The sequence below is a fragment of the Colletotrichum destructivum genome, chromosome 9 (assembly GCF_034447905.1).
Source record: "Colletotrichum destructivum chromosome 9, complete sequence".
NCBI classification, from domain to species: domain Eukaryota; kingdom Fungi; phylum Ascomycota; class Sordariomycetes; order Glomerellales; family Glomerellaceae; genus Colletotrichum; species Colletotrichum destructivum.
Window position 1 is genome coordinate 1,090,373 of NC_085904.1, and position 15,794 is coordinate 1,106,166.

Genomic DNA, 15,794 nt, shown 5'->3' on the forward strand with positions numbered 1-15,794 from the left:
TTTAGGGTCTGCTAGTTTCCTGTGCCCCCCTCTTCCCTCGAGGGGTGTGGGTTTGCGGCTGCTTTTGGCGTTCCTGATGCATGACCACGACCAAACGAGACTACTACACGCGGGTGACGGTTCGTGTGCCGTACCCACGAACGATGCGAACAGACCTCTCCAGTTGCGGATGTTCCGCACGCACAGAGCCTCCCTCTCCCCTCCCCTCCCCTGCAGGTCACAGACTCACAGTAATGAACCTGTCAGCGTCACATTGACTGACAGGAAAGATGGGGTCGGGCAGATATATGGTGTGGGTGGGCATTCATTTGTATCTGCCCGACAGGCACACAGCACACGCTATACACCGCCGCCGACTTTGCATGCGAATTGCAATTCCGAGAATGGTGCCGGCCGGTCTTCCTTCTGGACTGCGGAATGCCAACCCATAATCGGCGCCCCCTACCCTTCGCCTCTCCCCTCTTTTTCCAATAATTCGCACAAAGGGGAACGGCGGTCAGATAAACCGTCGGCCGGTGGATGATGACGCCCCCCCCCCCCCCCCTTCCACATGCACACACACACACACACACACACACACATACACCTGCAGGGAAAACCCATCAGAGTTGAATCGGTCACAACTCACAGCTCACAACTCATACGAGATCAACCTGGATAGGAGTCTTGATCGAGATAAAGACGAGCCCGAGAGAAGAAAAAAGACAATGCGGAATCTTCTGGGTTGGATCCCGCGTTTCCTGGTGACAAGCTACAGCTTAGCACCCCCCCTCCCCAAGTGGTGGACAGCACCCAGAGACAACGGAGAACGGAGGACGAGACGCAAAGCACTATGGATGAGGCTTCGGAAATGCTGCTGCTGTTCACGTGGCGAGAAACCGTCCTCAGCTCCCCACGCCACCAGCGCCAGGAAGGACACGGACATGGGGACATGGAGGATGGACATCATGAGCGAGGAGCAGAACAATCCGTGTCTCTCTCTCTCTCGTAGGAACACACAAGGGGGGATGGGGGCATGGTGGCTGATGGCTGGCCCGCGTCTCCTCTTTTCTCTCCCGAACAAACGCTGTCACACCTTGCCAATTCCTCCTCCACGGTTCTCGTCTCTTTCTCGTCTCCGTCTCGTCTCCGTCTCGTATTGTTCTTCGTCCCAAGCGCTAGAGATCCCCCTTCTTTTTTTCCCCTCTTGCTGAAGAATCTCGAGTGAGGCTTGGGCGCTAGTAACAGTCCTAACGCCTAGCCCAAGTGGGTGGATGGGTGGCATATGTCAGTACCCTTCCCCTCTCCCCCTCCTCTTCCTTGTCTTAGCTTTCCAAGAGCTCTCTGCCTTTTTCTTTGTGTCAAAGCGGAACGGCCTAGTGTAGCGAGCGTCTCTCTTTCCAACCCGTCTAGCGTTGCCCTTGGCCCTTGGCCCTTGGAACCCCCCTCCCTCCCCCCTTGTACCTGGCACCCGCGCGGCTTTTCCCATTATCCAATGTTAAAACGACCACTCCGTGTTAGTCTCTCTCTATCTCTCTTGTTTTTGGACGTAATCACGATTCAGTCCCTCCCTCCGAGCCGGGTCCAATACCTGTTCTTCTCCCAAGGACCCCTCATCTGGGGCCTGGTTCGTGGCTTGCCGCCGCCGGAGAGACCCTTGTCGCTGCCCAAGTCTGCCCGGCCGGTACCATCCTCGACTAGGGCGGGAAGCTATTGTTATTGGGAGAGTGTGTGAGTGATCTGGCCCCGGCTTGTGCATATGGGGTTTTTGACGGCAGATGGAAAAACAGATAAACAAGACGTTCTCTCCCACGTTGCTCTTTGAGCGAGGTCCGGATTTTTCTTTTTTCTTCCAAACCTCCCACCGAGTTGTTCCTTCAAACTCTGTTCCACGTTCGTTTTCCTTGCCATTGGGCATTTGAGCACAACGGCTCGCTTATACGGGCCACCTCGACCAACGATCCAAGGACCAAGAGTCTGTGACATCTTCTTCTCGCCAGCTTGGCCTACCGTTACGAATACCACTACCACCACCACCACCACCACTACTACTACTACTGTTGCTATTACCTCTACCACGATAGTAAGGACTACCCTCGTTTAATCACAACATACACATCACATCCACATGTCTGTCCAGCGGACAACACCAGCAAGAAGAGGCACCATGACGGCCGCCATGTATAGCAAACCCAAGCCCAAGGAGTCGGTGCTGGACCTCTGCACGCGGGCGACGCTCCTGGGCAACAACATCTCGGTGCGGATGCTCGAGTTCCTCACCAACGTCAAGCACCAGCCGCACGGGTTCCGCGACCTAGCCAACGACTTCCTCGACATCTGCCGGATTCTGTGGTCCATCGAGGCCGGCCTCTCGGAGGCGTCGCGCACCCACCAGGAGTTCCCCGCCGACATGATCAAGGAGCTCGACCTCAAGTTCCGCCAGACCAACTCGGACTTCCAGGTGCTCGACCACATGATGTTCGAGTTCCTCGAGTACGAGAAGAAGGGCGCCATGGGCAAGATCCAGCGCGGCTGGCGCATGATGTTCGCCGACAAGGAGATCCTGCGCATGCGCGAGTCCCTCCGCAAGGCCCGCGACGCCCTCCGCATGAGCGCCCTCGTCTTCCAGTGGTCCCTGGGCAGCTCCAAGACGGACGACTCCGTCGGCAACGGCTACGCCGGCCTCGCCGCCGCCCTCGACCGCATGAGCAACAACCACTCGACGGTACGGATATCCAAGTCCAAGTCGTTCGAAGTCCAGACCGCGTCGCCACCGGACCGTTCCGATGATTCCTCCCCGCCCTTGCCGTCCCCTCTCCCGCAGATTTCCTCCCAGGCCCCTCATATCCCTCCCCCGTCCCTCGTCGAGAAGATCTCGGCAGACTTCGTACTCCAGGAGGTGAGGCTTTCTTCGGACCCGCGCCGCCGGGCCTCCCTCTCCAACAAGAGTCACCACAGCTTGTCGGAGAACGGGCACCCTCACTCTGCGAGGATACCGGACCGCAGGATCGGCGGCGGCGGCGGCCGGGGGGACGACATCACCATCTCGGAGCATGGCCAGTACGACCTCCACCAAGCCGCCGTGAGCCTGAGACCCTCCATCAACAACAACACGGAGAGGAGGTTGGCGCTTGACGACCTGACCATCTCGGACCGGGACACCGCCTACGACACGCCCAGCCGCCTCTCGGACCGGAGGAACCACCTCCGCGACTCGGACAACGCCGTCTCGCCGTCGTCGTCCGGGACGGAGACGCTCATCGGCGAGCTGCAGACCATCGCCGACAGCATCCCGACCAAGGTCGTCCGCCTCAAGGCCGACCCGCTGACGATGCCGCGCTGGACACCGCGGCACAACGCCAGCGGCAACCCGTCCCTCAAGACGTCGCTCATCGCCGCCGTCCACGGCAAGAACCACAAGCTCGTGGAGCAGCTGCTGGACCGCGGCGTGTCGCCCGACACGGGGCCCGACCAGCACGTCCTCGTCGACTCGGTCCTCTGCCAGGACGCCGAGAGCGTCCGGCTGCTTCTGCTGTTCGGCGCCGACGCGAACTCGGCCGACAAGGACGGCATCACGCCGCTCTTCGCCGCCGTCGAGATGAACTCGCTCGAGATGGCCCGGACGCTGCTCAAGTACGGCGCCGACCCGAACCTGTCGGCCGGCGCGTCGCTGGAGTCCCCGCTGGCCATCGCCGTCATCGACGTCAAGGTCGACTTCGTCCACCTGCTGCTCACCTACGGCGGCGACCCGAACCACATCATGGCCAACGGCAACACGGTGCTCATCGCGTCCATGAACAAGACGACGCCCAAGAAGCTCGTCGACCTCATGCTCGACTACGGCTCCGACCCCAACGTCAAGAACAGGGAGGGCAAGACGGCCCTCTTCGAGACCATCATGGCCGCCCGCGTCGATCTGCTCGGCGCCCTGCTCGACCACGGCGCGAACCCGAACCTCCCGGGCCCCAAGCACATGCTCTGGCCCGCCACCTACCAGGCCCCCTGCCTCAAGGTCCTCCTCGCCCGCGGCGCCGACAGCAAGAAGGCGCCGGGAAACATGGAGCTGGCCGTGAGCATCAACAACATCGAGTCGGTCCGCGTGCTGCTGGCGGCCGGCGTCAGCCCCAACATCAAGAAGGACGGCATCTACACGCCGCTCTGCACGTCGATCCGCGACAACCGCGCCGACATCCTCGAGCTGCTGCTCGAGAACGGCGCCGACCCGAACCTCAACTCGGCCGAGTACCCGGCCTTCAAGTGCGTCACCCACTTCCGCACCCACTTCCTCCCGCGCCTCGTCGCCGCCGGCAACGACCTCCACAACCCCAAGGGCATCATCGAGACGGCCGTGCGCGTCAACAACACCGAGGCCCTCATGTGGCTCCTCGACCAGGGCGTCAACCCCAACGACCGCGGCGAGGACGGCAACACGCCGTTGACGACGGCCATCCGCGAGAACCGCGCCGAGATGCTCGACGAGCTGCTCGCCCACGGCGCCGACCCCAGCGTCCGCGGCGCCGACTGGCCCGTCGTCATGGCCGTCCAGCACCCGGCCATCCTCAAGAAGCTGCTGCCCGCCATACCCGACCCGCGCTCCTTCAAGGGCCTCATGGAGCGCGCCGTTGTCGCGGACCAGATCGAGAGCGTCAAGCTGCTCCTCGCGGCGGGCGTCTCGGTCGAGGACAAGAACGGCGGCGTCTTCTCGCCCCTGACGTCCGCCATCCGCGAGGACAACAAGGAGATGACGCGCTTCCTCATCGAGGAGGGCGGCGCCGACGTCAACGCGCCCGGCGAGCACCTGCCCATTGTCAAGGCGGTGCGCCGGTGCCGCGGCGACGACACGGACATCCTCGAGATGCTCCTCCGCAAGGGGGCCGACGCCAACAAGCTCTACCGCGGGTGGAACGCCGTCATGCAGGCCGTCGAGAACGGCGACGCCAAGCTGCTCAAGCTGCTCGTCGCGGCGGGCGGCGTCGACCTCGAGGCCCGGGACGACGCCGGCCGCACCGTCATGGAGATCGCCGCCGGCCGCGGCTGGGAAGAGTCGGTCGGCATCATCCTCTGGGACGGGAAGAGCAAGGTGTGAAGCTGAAGCCCATGAAGCTGAGAAGCCCGTGACGGGCTTGACGCGACGCTTTTCCACTATCCTATCCTTTAAACCCCCCCTCCCCCCCTTTTCTTCTATGTTACTGGCTTACTCACCATACCAACGTGCTACGAACGGCAAGAAAAAAAAACTACTACCACTTCTTTTTTCTTCCTCTTCCTCTTCTTCTTCTGTTTTGTAATGTCCGTGTACGAAATACTGAGGACAGGTCCGGCGACTGAAGTTTCCCATGTTCAATGTCTCACGGGCTGGTTGGTTTCCATGATATCAGACCATGTTTTGTTCGTTTGTGGCTCCGGCGGGATATCCCTTCTTTCATCATCGCTTTTCACTTCTATACCTCACCATTAGACCTGAAGCAATACATCTCCTTGAACTGTTCATCTGCATTTACAATCCATGACTGACCTGACGTGAATTCTTCCCAATCTCACCCCAGCCGCTTTCCGGGTTTCCCCACCATCGAGCCTACGCCAAGTTTATGTTTGGCACATATACAAAAGCCGGTGAGCTTAAAAGAGGAGGGAAAGAGATCCTCATCAGTGTTGTGTCACACTTACAATAACTCTCATGCTTGTACAAAACAAATGAAAGATGTGGCCGAGACTCTGATCTAAGCAACTCGGCGTATAAAACGGCATCATGCACCCAGCAAAAAGCTAAGCATTGTGCCTCATGCCTGAATCGAACAGGCGATCTTCTCATTACTAGTGAGACGCTTTACCACTGAGCCAATGAGGCCATCCGAGCGACCGAGTCGCTCGCAATGCATTGCTGGTCGGCGACGGCGATGGCGGGTTCATTTTCGCTGGGTTGGCGAAGTGCGGTTTGTGTCCCACCAGCCCACCCACTCAGTCCGCGATGGGGGTGATGCGGGTTCGAGGGGCAAGGGCTTTACGGACGTAGCGGGGCCACTCGTCTCGGGTTGATTTTCTACTCGCAGTCTGAGGGGGGCATCTTGGTTTGTCGACTTGGCGTGAGATTCCACAGATGGCTGGCTGGTCCTCGATTAGTGAGGGGCAAGGGATCTCTGTTTAAATGCACCGCAACACAATCTTCTCGGAGTCAACTTCAGAGAGAACCGACATTTTCTCACAAAGAAAAAGGTGCTCTGCTGTTCTTGAGGAATCAGTCCTGAGCGGGAGTCTTGCAGATTCAAGGTCGAAGTTCGCAAAGTGATGCCAACGTATACCTGCAGTTCGAGCATGATTCCCGCTTTGTGAAATATCCGATATGTACCGATTTAAGTGAGTGACTCTGAGCCTCTCCTGGGAGCTAATTACGGTCCCAACTCTTACACGCACCACAAAGGAAGAAGATACAGACACTAACTCAGATAACAAGACGAAAAATGTAAATAAATGAAAACTCTAAGAAACAGAACGAGAAGTCCCTGGTATTCTCGCAAAGACACCTTCGTTGTTTTGATCGTACTTGGCAGAACCACCTGCAACGCTGAGTCTAACTCATGTTCCCATCACACGTATACGCCGTCTCCCGTTTCCCTCTAACCATGAGACTAGTATCATGTCAGTGTTGTAGACGTGGTAAAAAGAACTCCGTGGTAATGACCTACCTTTTTCGTTTCTGACGTTGGCGTTGCGGACTTTTACCTCGAAGCAAGCGCACTCGGGCTGCGAGCAGCTAGGACGACGCAGCCGAGGCCGCCGACTTTGGGAGAGAGCACTTCGGGCAAGTCGAGATGGAAGCTGGCGCCGTATCAGCCGGGCACTGGCAGATTTTGTTGGGATCAGACAGTGCCACAATGGCCGTCGCGGGGACAAAGGGGGCAGGCATCTTGAGGTGGTGAGAGTTGACGAGAGTATACCAAGTAATACTGTATGTAGTAATCGGAGGGTATGAGAAAGCAAATGTCTGTAAGGTTTGATTGCTTGCGGTGTCAAACTGGTCTTGTAGTCTGTTTCTTTGGCAGCGCATCGTGCCTTATATATACGCCTGACCCGGTTGTCGTCCGACAGCAACGTTCGTCGTACTGTTGCCACGATGCCGGCGCAGCATCGCTAGCCCGACCTTTGTCGAACAAGATCAGAATCCTGCGTACAGAGCGATGGTGTAGCCAGAGAGGACTTTGCATTTGCTCTTTTAGGAAATTGTCGAGGGGGGGGGCAATCATCCCTATGACTTGGACCCGGGGTGTGCACATGCGCGGGTAGCCAACGGATTCCGGTAATCTCGAGCAAGGGATGAATCGCAATCGAAGGGGAATGATTCGCCAGGCTTATGATGGAGGCGCGGATGGCTCAAGGCTTAGCGTGGTGTCGAGGGTATGGGGAGAGAGATATTACGGTCTTCACCGGGTTTCACATGGGGGGGGGGGTTCATGAGAACAGTCGGCCCGCCGAGGCTCGAGTCTTAGGCTTCCGAGAACACCTCACCGGCTGTATGATTGCAAGCAAGCAAACCAGCCCGGGGTGTGTCCCGATGGATCTATTCCTGAGAATCGTCAAGGACTTGCTCGCAGCGAACCAGAGTGCGTATCAGGCCCGGCGCTGTGAGCCTGTGGCGACCCAGGACGGCATGGCAGTTTCTCAGCTCCAGCGTATGACCTTCTCTATAGGGGACTGGCAAAAGGCTAAAGGTCCGGTTGCAAACTTTGAGTCCATCACGAGTGGGAATCAAACTAAAAGATGAGGTTTAAGATTGTGTGCGTGGATTGCCGTTTTGGGAAGTTGTACGTTGAATAATTGGAATTCGCCCAAGTGGCGATGGGGAGGGGGAAACGATTGGAATTTTCCTAAAAGGGATATTGGACGTCCCTCGAGGGATCGCCAAGAGTGTAGGTGAGCAACGCGATTCGTCCGCCAGACGGCCGCACAGCAAAAGAGGCTGATTTAAGCGTCTTACTCATCTCAGGTTACCTGTCGAGCGCGTTGGGGGCCGACCAACCGGGCTGACGGGTTTTGTGGCTTTGTGATCAGGCACACACACACACACACATGGAATCCTGGATCAAGAGGCTTGTTCGAAGCTTGTAGCCTTTCAGGGCTGAAGGAGGGTGGGAACGGGAACATCACCACGGGGCAGAATCCATGGCAAAAACACTCCGTCTCTTTGAGGCACGCAGAACTTCCCAAAACGAGGAATAGAGTGGCTTTGCCGTTCGGTGTTCTGGTGAGAGGCCCGGTGTCCAGGGAGCTGTGGATGGTGATACTCTGAGACAAGACGGCCATCACACTGTTTTGATTCTTCTGGTGCGTTCAGTTCGTTGCATCTCGTGGCTTGGAAATTAACTGGCTTTCATCGGTTCACATCGTCCTGAGCAGCGGTTATACAGTAACAACTCAACGAGTGCCATGATCAGATCGTCTTATTGCCTGGGGTTTCAAGGACACATGTCTAGACCTCGGTTTCTTTCGGGTGACCAAATGGATTCTATTCAAGACACATGCTACCTGACTCCGTCCATGGTAAAATCACCTTCGCTCGATCCAGTTGCGTCTGGCGAAATCTACTAAATGCAACAACGGCCAGAGGACGACTCCATCCATGTCCAGTTAACGCGAACAAAAAACAAATCGCAGAAAGGTCTCGCCAGTCTGATATCTCAAAGTATAGGGGGGGCCTTAGACTGTCCCCGGCCTACTTCGGGCAACCAATACCCTCCCCAGTGATGGTATTGCAGCAATCAGCGTCCTGCGGAAAATGTCAGCGGACGGCTCATCCAGTTCCAGTTCCAGCGATTCGAGTGCACTCACGCAGGTCTCGCTGATGGCGATCTGTTTTCCGTCCGGACCCGTTCTGTACACGTTCCGGCAGAAGTTGTAAGCCATATTGGGAGATCGGCACACGTTGGCCCCGGTCCTGTGTCTCAGACAGGCGTCCCGCCCGTTGTTGCCACCCCAGCAGCAGTCCCCTGCGACGTCGGCGATTCGGCACTGCGGATTCATCAGCGGGTTGTTAGTGTATCGGACGGGGCGGCGCTTCTTACATGCGACGCAAGGACATCTTGCATGGCGGCGGCGAGAGTCAGGACGGCGATGAGGGAGAAACGCATGTTGGATGGTATGGGGCGATGGTTCCGGGTTGTGTCTTTTTCAAGTTTTGTCGACAGAAAGATGCGAAAGAGAGAAGAGTTTTGTTGTGTGTCTCGTCGAGTATTGGTTGACAGAGAGGATGAATGCTCTGGGAGGGAGATGAATACGCTGATGCAGAAAAGTTCTGGCCGTCTTATACACGATTCCCAACTGGTGATTACCATAGGACAGACGACCAAAAAAAAAAAAAAAGTGCAGTGTGAAGTTTGAAGACCCGCGATCCAAGTCAACTAAGTGGCGGTGTATGCTTTGGGGAGGCCTTGGCCGTTGTATTTTGATTGTGCTATTTTTCTCGGCCAGCCACAAACCGCTATAGATCTACGCTGACAGTCGCTACGGAGATTCGTCCGCTGGACGGTATGGGCTGTCGAGCCGTTACGATTCGTCGCCAAGGCTGCTATGGAAGTTCGTTGGCGAGACCGACGACTTTGATCTCTTGGCAGCAAACAATAGAGCTGCTGCGAGTCAGCCGAGCTGCATCAGACGATCATGTAGAGGCAAAAAGGTGGACTGCAGTAGGTCCCAAGAATGGCTCAGCCCTTGGGACTCCATCGACTTCATGAACGGGTACAAGGATGTCGACATATAGTAGTCAACTTATTGCTCTCGGTTGTTTAGATGGTCCAAACATAGAACCGTGCGATTGTCGGTGTGGAAACGCATCTTGGACCCCAATTTCGACATCCTCCTTGCAGAGAGACACCGATCGGACACATCTGTAAACAACCGTAGAAGAATTGCGGCAGAAGCCTGGACAGTCACAGGACGGCACAAGGAGCCGGCCATGAACGCAAAGAGCAGCACCTAGTTCCGGAGCGTGTCAGCAGATCGGACTACACCGAGGAAACGGATCCCCGCCAAGCGATCGGCGCTCTCTGCCGGCGATCCTCTCTAGGCTCGTCAATGCGATCTCCGCCTCACCACCGATGCTGCGCCTCCAGGAACCGATTTAGACGAACCCAGGTATTCGGGACTCGAGAGCTCTGAGAGTAGAGGTGAAACATTTCTGGGCATCGCGGCTGCCGAAGTTGCATCTTCATGTCGATACCGGACCTACCAATGCAACTCTTGGTCTTGTTCATTCTAGTATCTGCTACGCTCTGTGCACCCAGCCACATAACACATTGTTGTAAGCAAACAGATAGGCAGTGTTCTTGTCGTTCCGTCGTGCTGTGTCGCGCGAAAGGCGAAACTGGCGAAAGTTGTAGCCGTTGAGAGCTGGGGACAACAGAAGGTGAAAATTCTGAGAAACTTAAGCACACATTTCGCGTTGTTAGACATCAACAACAAATCCTTGATAGTCTAGTGGTTAGGATATCTGCTTGTCAAACACAACGATTCGCAGGGGACCGGGGTTCAATTCCCCGTCGAGGAGTTTTTCTTTTGCACTTTTTTTCTCTTTCTCACACTCCACCTTCCAGTCTCCGCCCTTGTTGAGAGCCGAGCATCGCGGATTTTCCCATCAACCAAACAATCCCCGATAGTCTAGTGGTGAGGATATCTGCTTGTCATTGTGTAAACAACAACTCGCAGGGGACCGGGGTTCAATTCCCCGTCGAGGAGATTCTTTTGCTTTTGCCTCTTACGTGCACACTGTTTCGTTTGTAAGGCGTGATCGTCTGTCTGTTGTTATTGCCAAGAGCGGAAAGATGGTTGGTTAGAGACCTGTCACTCTCGATTGAGCGTTTTGTCATTGTGATATATGGCGCTACGGAGTTATTACTCTAGGTCCTGGTTCCAAACCAGTCTGGCAATGATTACATTACAGACTGTCTGCAGCACTCATCCGGTGACCCAATCAAGATAAGTGATCCAACCCGAATTCGCCGAGTCCATATCATATCAGTCAGTTAGTATCCGCCGTACTCAGCGAGTTTTCTCCTGGTCGCCGTGAAGATTTCAACCGACGGGCCCCACTTCCCCGACTCTGACAAACCCGGAGTCCGGCCTGGTCGGAGTCCACGGAGTTGGCTTACACCTCAAACAAATAATGGCTCTGCGTGTTAGGGATGGAGTCCTAACGTTTGTTTCCTCGCGAGGGAAGAATGGTTATGTTTCTTTTTCTATAAAAGAGACTGGCCGAAGCAACTCTCACGGTTGTTATTGCGATTCTGAGTGATCATCCTAGTTTGCAACACATCATCGTATTATATACGAACTATATTTATTCCGACCGCTGCTTCTTCAAGATGGCACCAAGCTTGCTACCCGTCATCAGACGATTGTCGTTTCCCTTGGGCACTCCGGCCTTCGAAGCCGCACGCCAGTCGCTCATCGAGGAGTTCTCAGCCAAGGTGCCGCGAGAATACCACATCTCCTCCTCCATCATCGACCACCCGCCCAAGAATGTCATCGACATCCCACGGGAATCCGGCATCCTCTCTCAAGAGGAGATTAACATAACGGAGAACTTCGACGCCGTTGCCTTGGCGGCCGCCATTGCAGCCAGAAAATTCACCGCCGTCGTGGTTGCCACCGCATTCGCCAAGAGAGCCATCATCGCCCACCAGCTGACGTGCTGCCTGACGGAATGGTTCATGGAAGAGGCCATCGACCACGCCAGGGCGCTGGACGAGCACCTCGTTAAAACGGGCACGACGGTTGGCCCCCTGCACGGGGTACCCATCAGCGTCAAGGAGATGATCCCCGTCGCCGGCCACCACTCCTCCCTGGGCTTCCTGGTCACCCGTCACAAGGACGAGTCCGACAGCCACATGATCGCCATCCTGCGAAAGGCCGGCGCCGTTTTCTACTGCAAGACGGCGCAGCCCCAGGGGGTCATGCACCTGGAGACCGTCTCCCTCCACGGCCGCGTGCTCAACCCTTACAACATCGACCTGACGGCCGGCGGCTCGACGGGCGGCGCGGCCGCTCTGTTGGCCCTGCGCGGCTCCGTCCTGAGCGTCGGCACCGACATCGGCGGCAGCATTAGGGCGCCGGCGAGCTTCTGCGGCCTCTACGGCTTCAAACCCACGTCGTACACGCTCCCCATGAAGGGCTTCGTCGGCGCCGACGGGTTTGCCGCGGAGCTCAACGTCCTCGCCTCGGCCGGGCCCCTGGGCGTTTCCCTGCGCGACATGGATTTCTTCGTGGCCGTCGTCAAGGCTGCGCAACCGCACCTCGAGGACCCGCGTCTCGTCCCGATCGCCTGGAGAGGTCTGGCGGGCGGACGGCCAAAGGGGGCGACGCCGCCGCTGAGGGTCGGCTTCATGATGAACGACGGCGTCATCACGCCCCAGCCGCCGGTGACCCGGGCCCTCGACTGGGCGCGCGCCCGGCTGAGCGGCTCTCCCGATTTCGAGGTCAAGGACTTCGCGCCGTACCGCGTCGGCGAGGCGCTCCGCAACATCCAGCTGGCCTTCTTCCCGGACGGGGGCAGGCAGATCAGGGACGCCCTGGCGGCGACGGGCGAGCCCATGCTCCCGCTCACGCAGTCCGTCATCCGGGAGGCCGAGTCGGCCGGGCAGGACCTGGACGCGGCGGGCGTCCTCCGGCAGCGGGTGGCGCGGGACGACTTCCGGTGCGCCTTCGCGGCGCACTGGAACGAGGCGGGCGTCGACGTCGTCGTGTGCCCGGCCTACGTCGGCCCCGCGTGCGTGCACGAGACCGGGCGCTTCTGGAACTACACCGCCCTCTGGAACTACGTCGACTACCCGGGCGCCGTCGTGCCCACGCCGATCAGGGCGCTGGGCAAGGGCGCCGAGAGCTACGGCCCCGGCGGCGATGACGACGACGAGGCGGTGATGGGCGCACAGGACGAGCTCGTCAGGAGGCTGTGGGCCGAGGGCGACTTCGAGGGCGCGCCGGTCGGGATCCAGGTCGTGGCGCGCAAGTATCACGACAACGATCTCTTCGCGGCTCTCGGGGCGATGGAGGGCCCTCTGGGGCTCGGGAGAGGGAACGCGTGGTAGATGTGAGTCTATAGGAGTCGTCTATCTCTTGAATCACCGTCGATCGCGTCGTCAACTACTCATCTTCCTGTCACAATGCGGTGGCTAAAGTACAAATTTTGTAAAGTCATACATACTTGCACAACCACGCGTGACGGGCTACCACAAGCAGACTGAATTACTGGTCAAAGGTTTAGAAGAGTTGTATTAAGTGTCTTTGTTTCGTACAAACGTTATTATATCTGAGCTGAGTCTGATCCCGATGCTGCTCATGACGCCGTGATGGGAAATAACCGAATCGCCCAAAAGAAAAGGCCGAGAGCTCTCAACGGAGCCTCGATGCCACCCAGTAAACTCCATGTCGTGTCGGGGTATCATGCAAGTCGCTGTGCTAAAGCATCCACCCATTTTCTCCATTCATCCTTCGCACGCTGTCCCTCTTTAACGGAAACGTGGTCCCCATCCCTCGCTCACCCACTCACTTCTCGTTGCGAATTTGCTCTTCGTCCGACCGCAGAGTCATCTCGGTGCTGGGGGAACGGGGAGGGACCGAGACGTTGTCCCCATGCGCAGCCGGGGCCTTGGCGTCGGCGGCGGCGGTGGCGGCGGCGGCAGCCATCTTGGAGGCATCGGCGCACCGCTTGCGGATGGAGAAGACGGAGCCGACGTGCCCGACGATCCACCAGGCAAACAGGACGGGCAGCGCGACGCGGGTCTGATCGGCGCAGCCGGTCCAGGCCTGGACGAGGAGGGAGTAGATGCCGTGGGCGGGCAGGGCGTAGCCGACGCGGTAGAAGCCGGCCATGATCTCGAAGGGGAAGACGGCGCTCGCGACGTTGGTGAGCATCCAGGTCAGGAAGAAGAAGGGGACGAGCTGTAAGGGCATGAAGGAGTCGATGAGGGCCTCGAGGACCTGCCACTGGACGTCCATGTAGAGCCAGAAGACGAGCAGCGACTTGCCAAACTCGGGCCCGCCGACGTGCCAGTCCTCGCGGAAGGCCCAGAGGTAGCCGGTGACGACGAGGGCGGTGAGGAGGCCGTAGACCTTGCCGATGCCGAAGCGGAGCAGCCAGACGTCGCGGACGCGGACGGTGGCGAGCAGGCCGGAGCTCATGCCGATGCCGTTGAGGGCGAGGATGTAGAAGAACTGGGCGAGGGCCGGGACGATGACGTTGACCGTGTTGAAGAAGACGCGGCTCGCCTGCGTCTGGACGCCGATGAGGGCCGGGGACGACGAGATGGGGTTCAGGAAGGCGGCGAGGGCGGCCCGGTCGGTCGTGTTCAGGGACCGGAGGGCGGCGGTGCCGTTGGGGGACTGGTAGTAGAAGGACCGCGAGGCGGCCACGACCTTTTGCATGCTGCTCAGGAGCACCGAGTCGGCGATGGCCGGGTACCGAGCCTGGTTGTAGATGTAAGTGACGGCGTCGGCGGCGTTGTATGCGGATGCGGAAGCGGATGCGGCGGTGGTGCCCGAGGTGCCGGCGACGGCGGCGGCGAGCTTGTCGGAGGCGCCCTCGTGCACGTACATGGCGCCCCAGTAGCCACCCTTGCAGACGGCGTTCCTGACGGCGGCCGGGGTCGAGTACTCGGAGGCCGAGGCGAGCTCGATGGTGGGGAAGTTGGCGGCCTGGAAGCTCCTGGAGGCGCCGGCGACCGCCGAGCCGACGGCGCCCCCGTCGAGGTCGACGGCGAGGATCTTGAGGGCGTGGATGCGCTTGCTCTGCTCGAAGGTGGCGCCGAAGAGGTACGACATGTTGGCCAGGACGAGGAGGAGGATCATGACGGAGGCGGCGACGGTGGGGATGAGGAGGCCCTTAAGCCGGCCGCCGTTCCAATGGGACAGCGGCGTCCGCGCCGGCAAGCCCGAGGTCGACATGGCTTGTCGTGTCTTGTCTGTCTGTTCTTAAGGTGGGAGAGTGAAAGTGTTGTCGATGTCGTCATACAAAGGGTTGGTTGTAGAGGAGGTTAGTTGAGGTTGCGGATGCCAAGACCTTGAAGTCGAAGAGAGGAGTTGCAGCTGCTTGTTCTTTTTGGGATTAAGATGTCGAAAAGGGGAAAGGTTCGATTGATATTGTTGGACGTGCCAAGGAGGGTAGTTAAGTAGGGCTGAGTTGAAGGGGGGGACGATGGGGCGAGTTCAAGTCTTATAGCGGAGGAGAGATCAACATGGCCCTGTATTGCTTACAACCCGGGGACTGGTCGGGACTTGGGAAGAGACCCGTTAATTATTAATTCAGTTCTCAGTAGTCCGAGAACGCGGACAACACGACCGGCCGTCCCACCGGCCTCGAACCGTCTGGCTGGCTGGCTGGCTGGCTGCCTATATGAGAGATTGGACATTTCTGCCTTGGTTTCTCGCTTCCCGCTTCCCACTCGGAGGTAAGTAAGCCTTTAGATGCGAAAAGCCGAAGCCCGATGGGATGGCTTGGCCCCTTTCAGTCCCCTTTCCCTTTAATGGCCATGGAACCATGACCATGGAAGCATCCGGTGGTGGGAGGTGGGCTGGACTCGGCTTCGGCGCGGTCGAAAGAAAAGCCCACGCGTCCGATGAGTCGGCAAAGGGAGGGGGGGGGGGGGCCTGTTGGTCCTGGGTGGATAAATCTCCTTCTAGTGTCCACGTTCACGTCCACGGGGCGTAGTCTAACATGAATCCGGAACACAAATCACGGCGTATCGGCGCTTATGTTCGCCGAGCTGACGGACGATCCCTCCCCCTACCCCTACCCCCGCCTGCTCTGCGACTCGCCGTGTCCCGGGGCTGAT

General features: G+C 58.2%; 4 protein-coding genes across 4 annotated transcripts; 2 read left to right on the forward strand and 2 right to left on the reverse strand.

Moving 5' to 3' along the window:
- Window positions 1-2,107: 2,107 nt before the first annotated feature.
- CDEST_13454 (Putative ankyrin repeat-containing domain superfamily) lies at window positions 2,108-5,065 on the forward strand (the record flags this gene model as incomplete). Its single annotated transcript, XM_062929610.1, has 1 exon — window positions 2,108-5,065. The coding sequence occupies one exon, from the start codon at window positions 2,108-2,110 to the stop codon at window positions 5,063-5,065; it is 2,958 nt and encodes a 985-aa protein (XP_062785661.1).
- Window positions 5,066-8,686: 3,621 nt separating this feature from the next.
- On the reverse strand, window positions 8,687-9,101 carry CDEST_13455 (uncharacterized protein; the record flags this gene model as incomplete). Its single annotated transcript, XM_062929611.1, has 3 exons — window positions 8,687-8,740; window positions 8,803-8,982; window positions 9,036-9,101. The coding sequence occupies 3 exons, from the start codon at window positions 9,099-9,101 to the stop codon at window positions 8,687-8,689; spliced, it is 300 nt and encodes a 99-aa protein (XP_062785662.1).
- A 2,229-nt stretch (window positions 9,102-11,330) lies between these two features.
- On the forward strand, window positions 11,331-13,506 carry CDEST_13456 (Putative amidase signature domain-containing protein; the record flags this gene model as incomplete). The annotated part of the gene is made up of 1 exon (XM_062929612.1): window positions 11,331-13,506. The coding sequence occupies one exon, from the start codon at window positions 11,331-11,333 to the stop codon at window positions 13,050-13,052; it is 1,722 nt and encodes a 573-aa protein (XP_062785663.1). The 3' UTR covers window positions 13,053-13,506.
- Window position 13,507: 1 nt separating this feature from the next.
- Window positions 13,508-15,192, reverse strand: CDEST_13457 (uncharacterized protein). Its single transcript, XM_062929613.1, has one exon. It carries the CDS (start codon window positions 14,905-14,907, stop codon window positions 13,510-13,512), a length of 1,398 nt encoding a protein of 465 aa, XP_062785664.1. The 5' UTR covers window positions 14,908-15,192; the 3' UTR covers window positions 13,508-13,509.
- Between the last annotated feature and the right edge of the window lie 602 nt (window positions 15,193-15,794).

Coding starts and splice junctions, on each gene's coding strand:
- CDEST_13457 (XM_062929613.1), bottom strand. CDS start 14,907: ATGTCGACCTCGGGCTTGCCGGCGCGGACGCCGCTGTCCCATTGGAAC.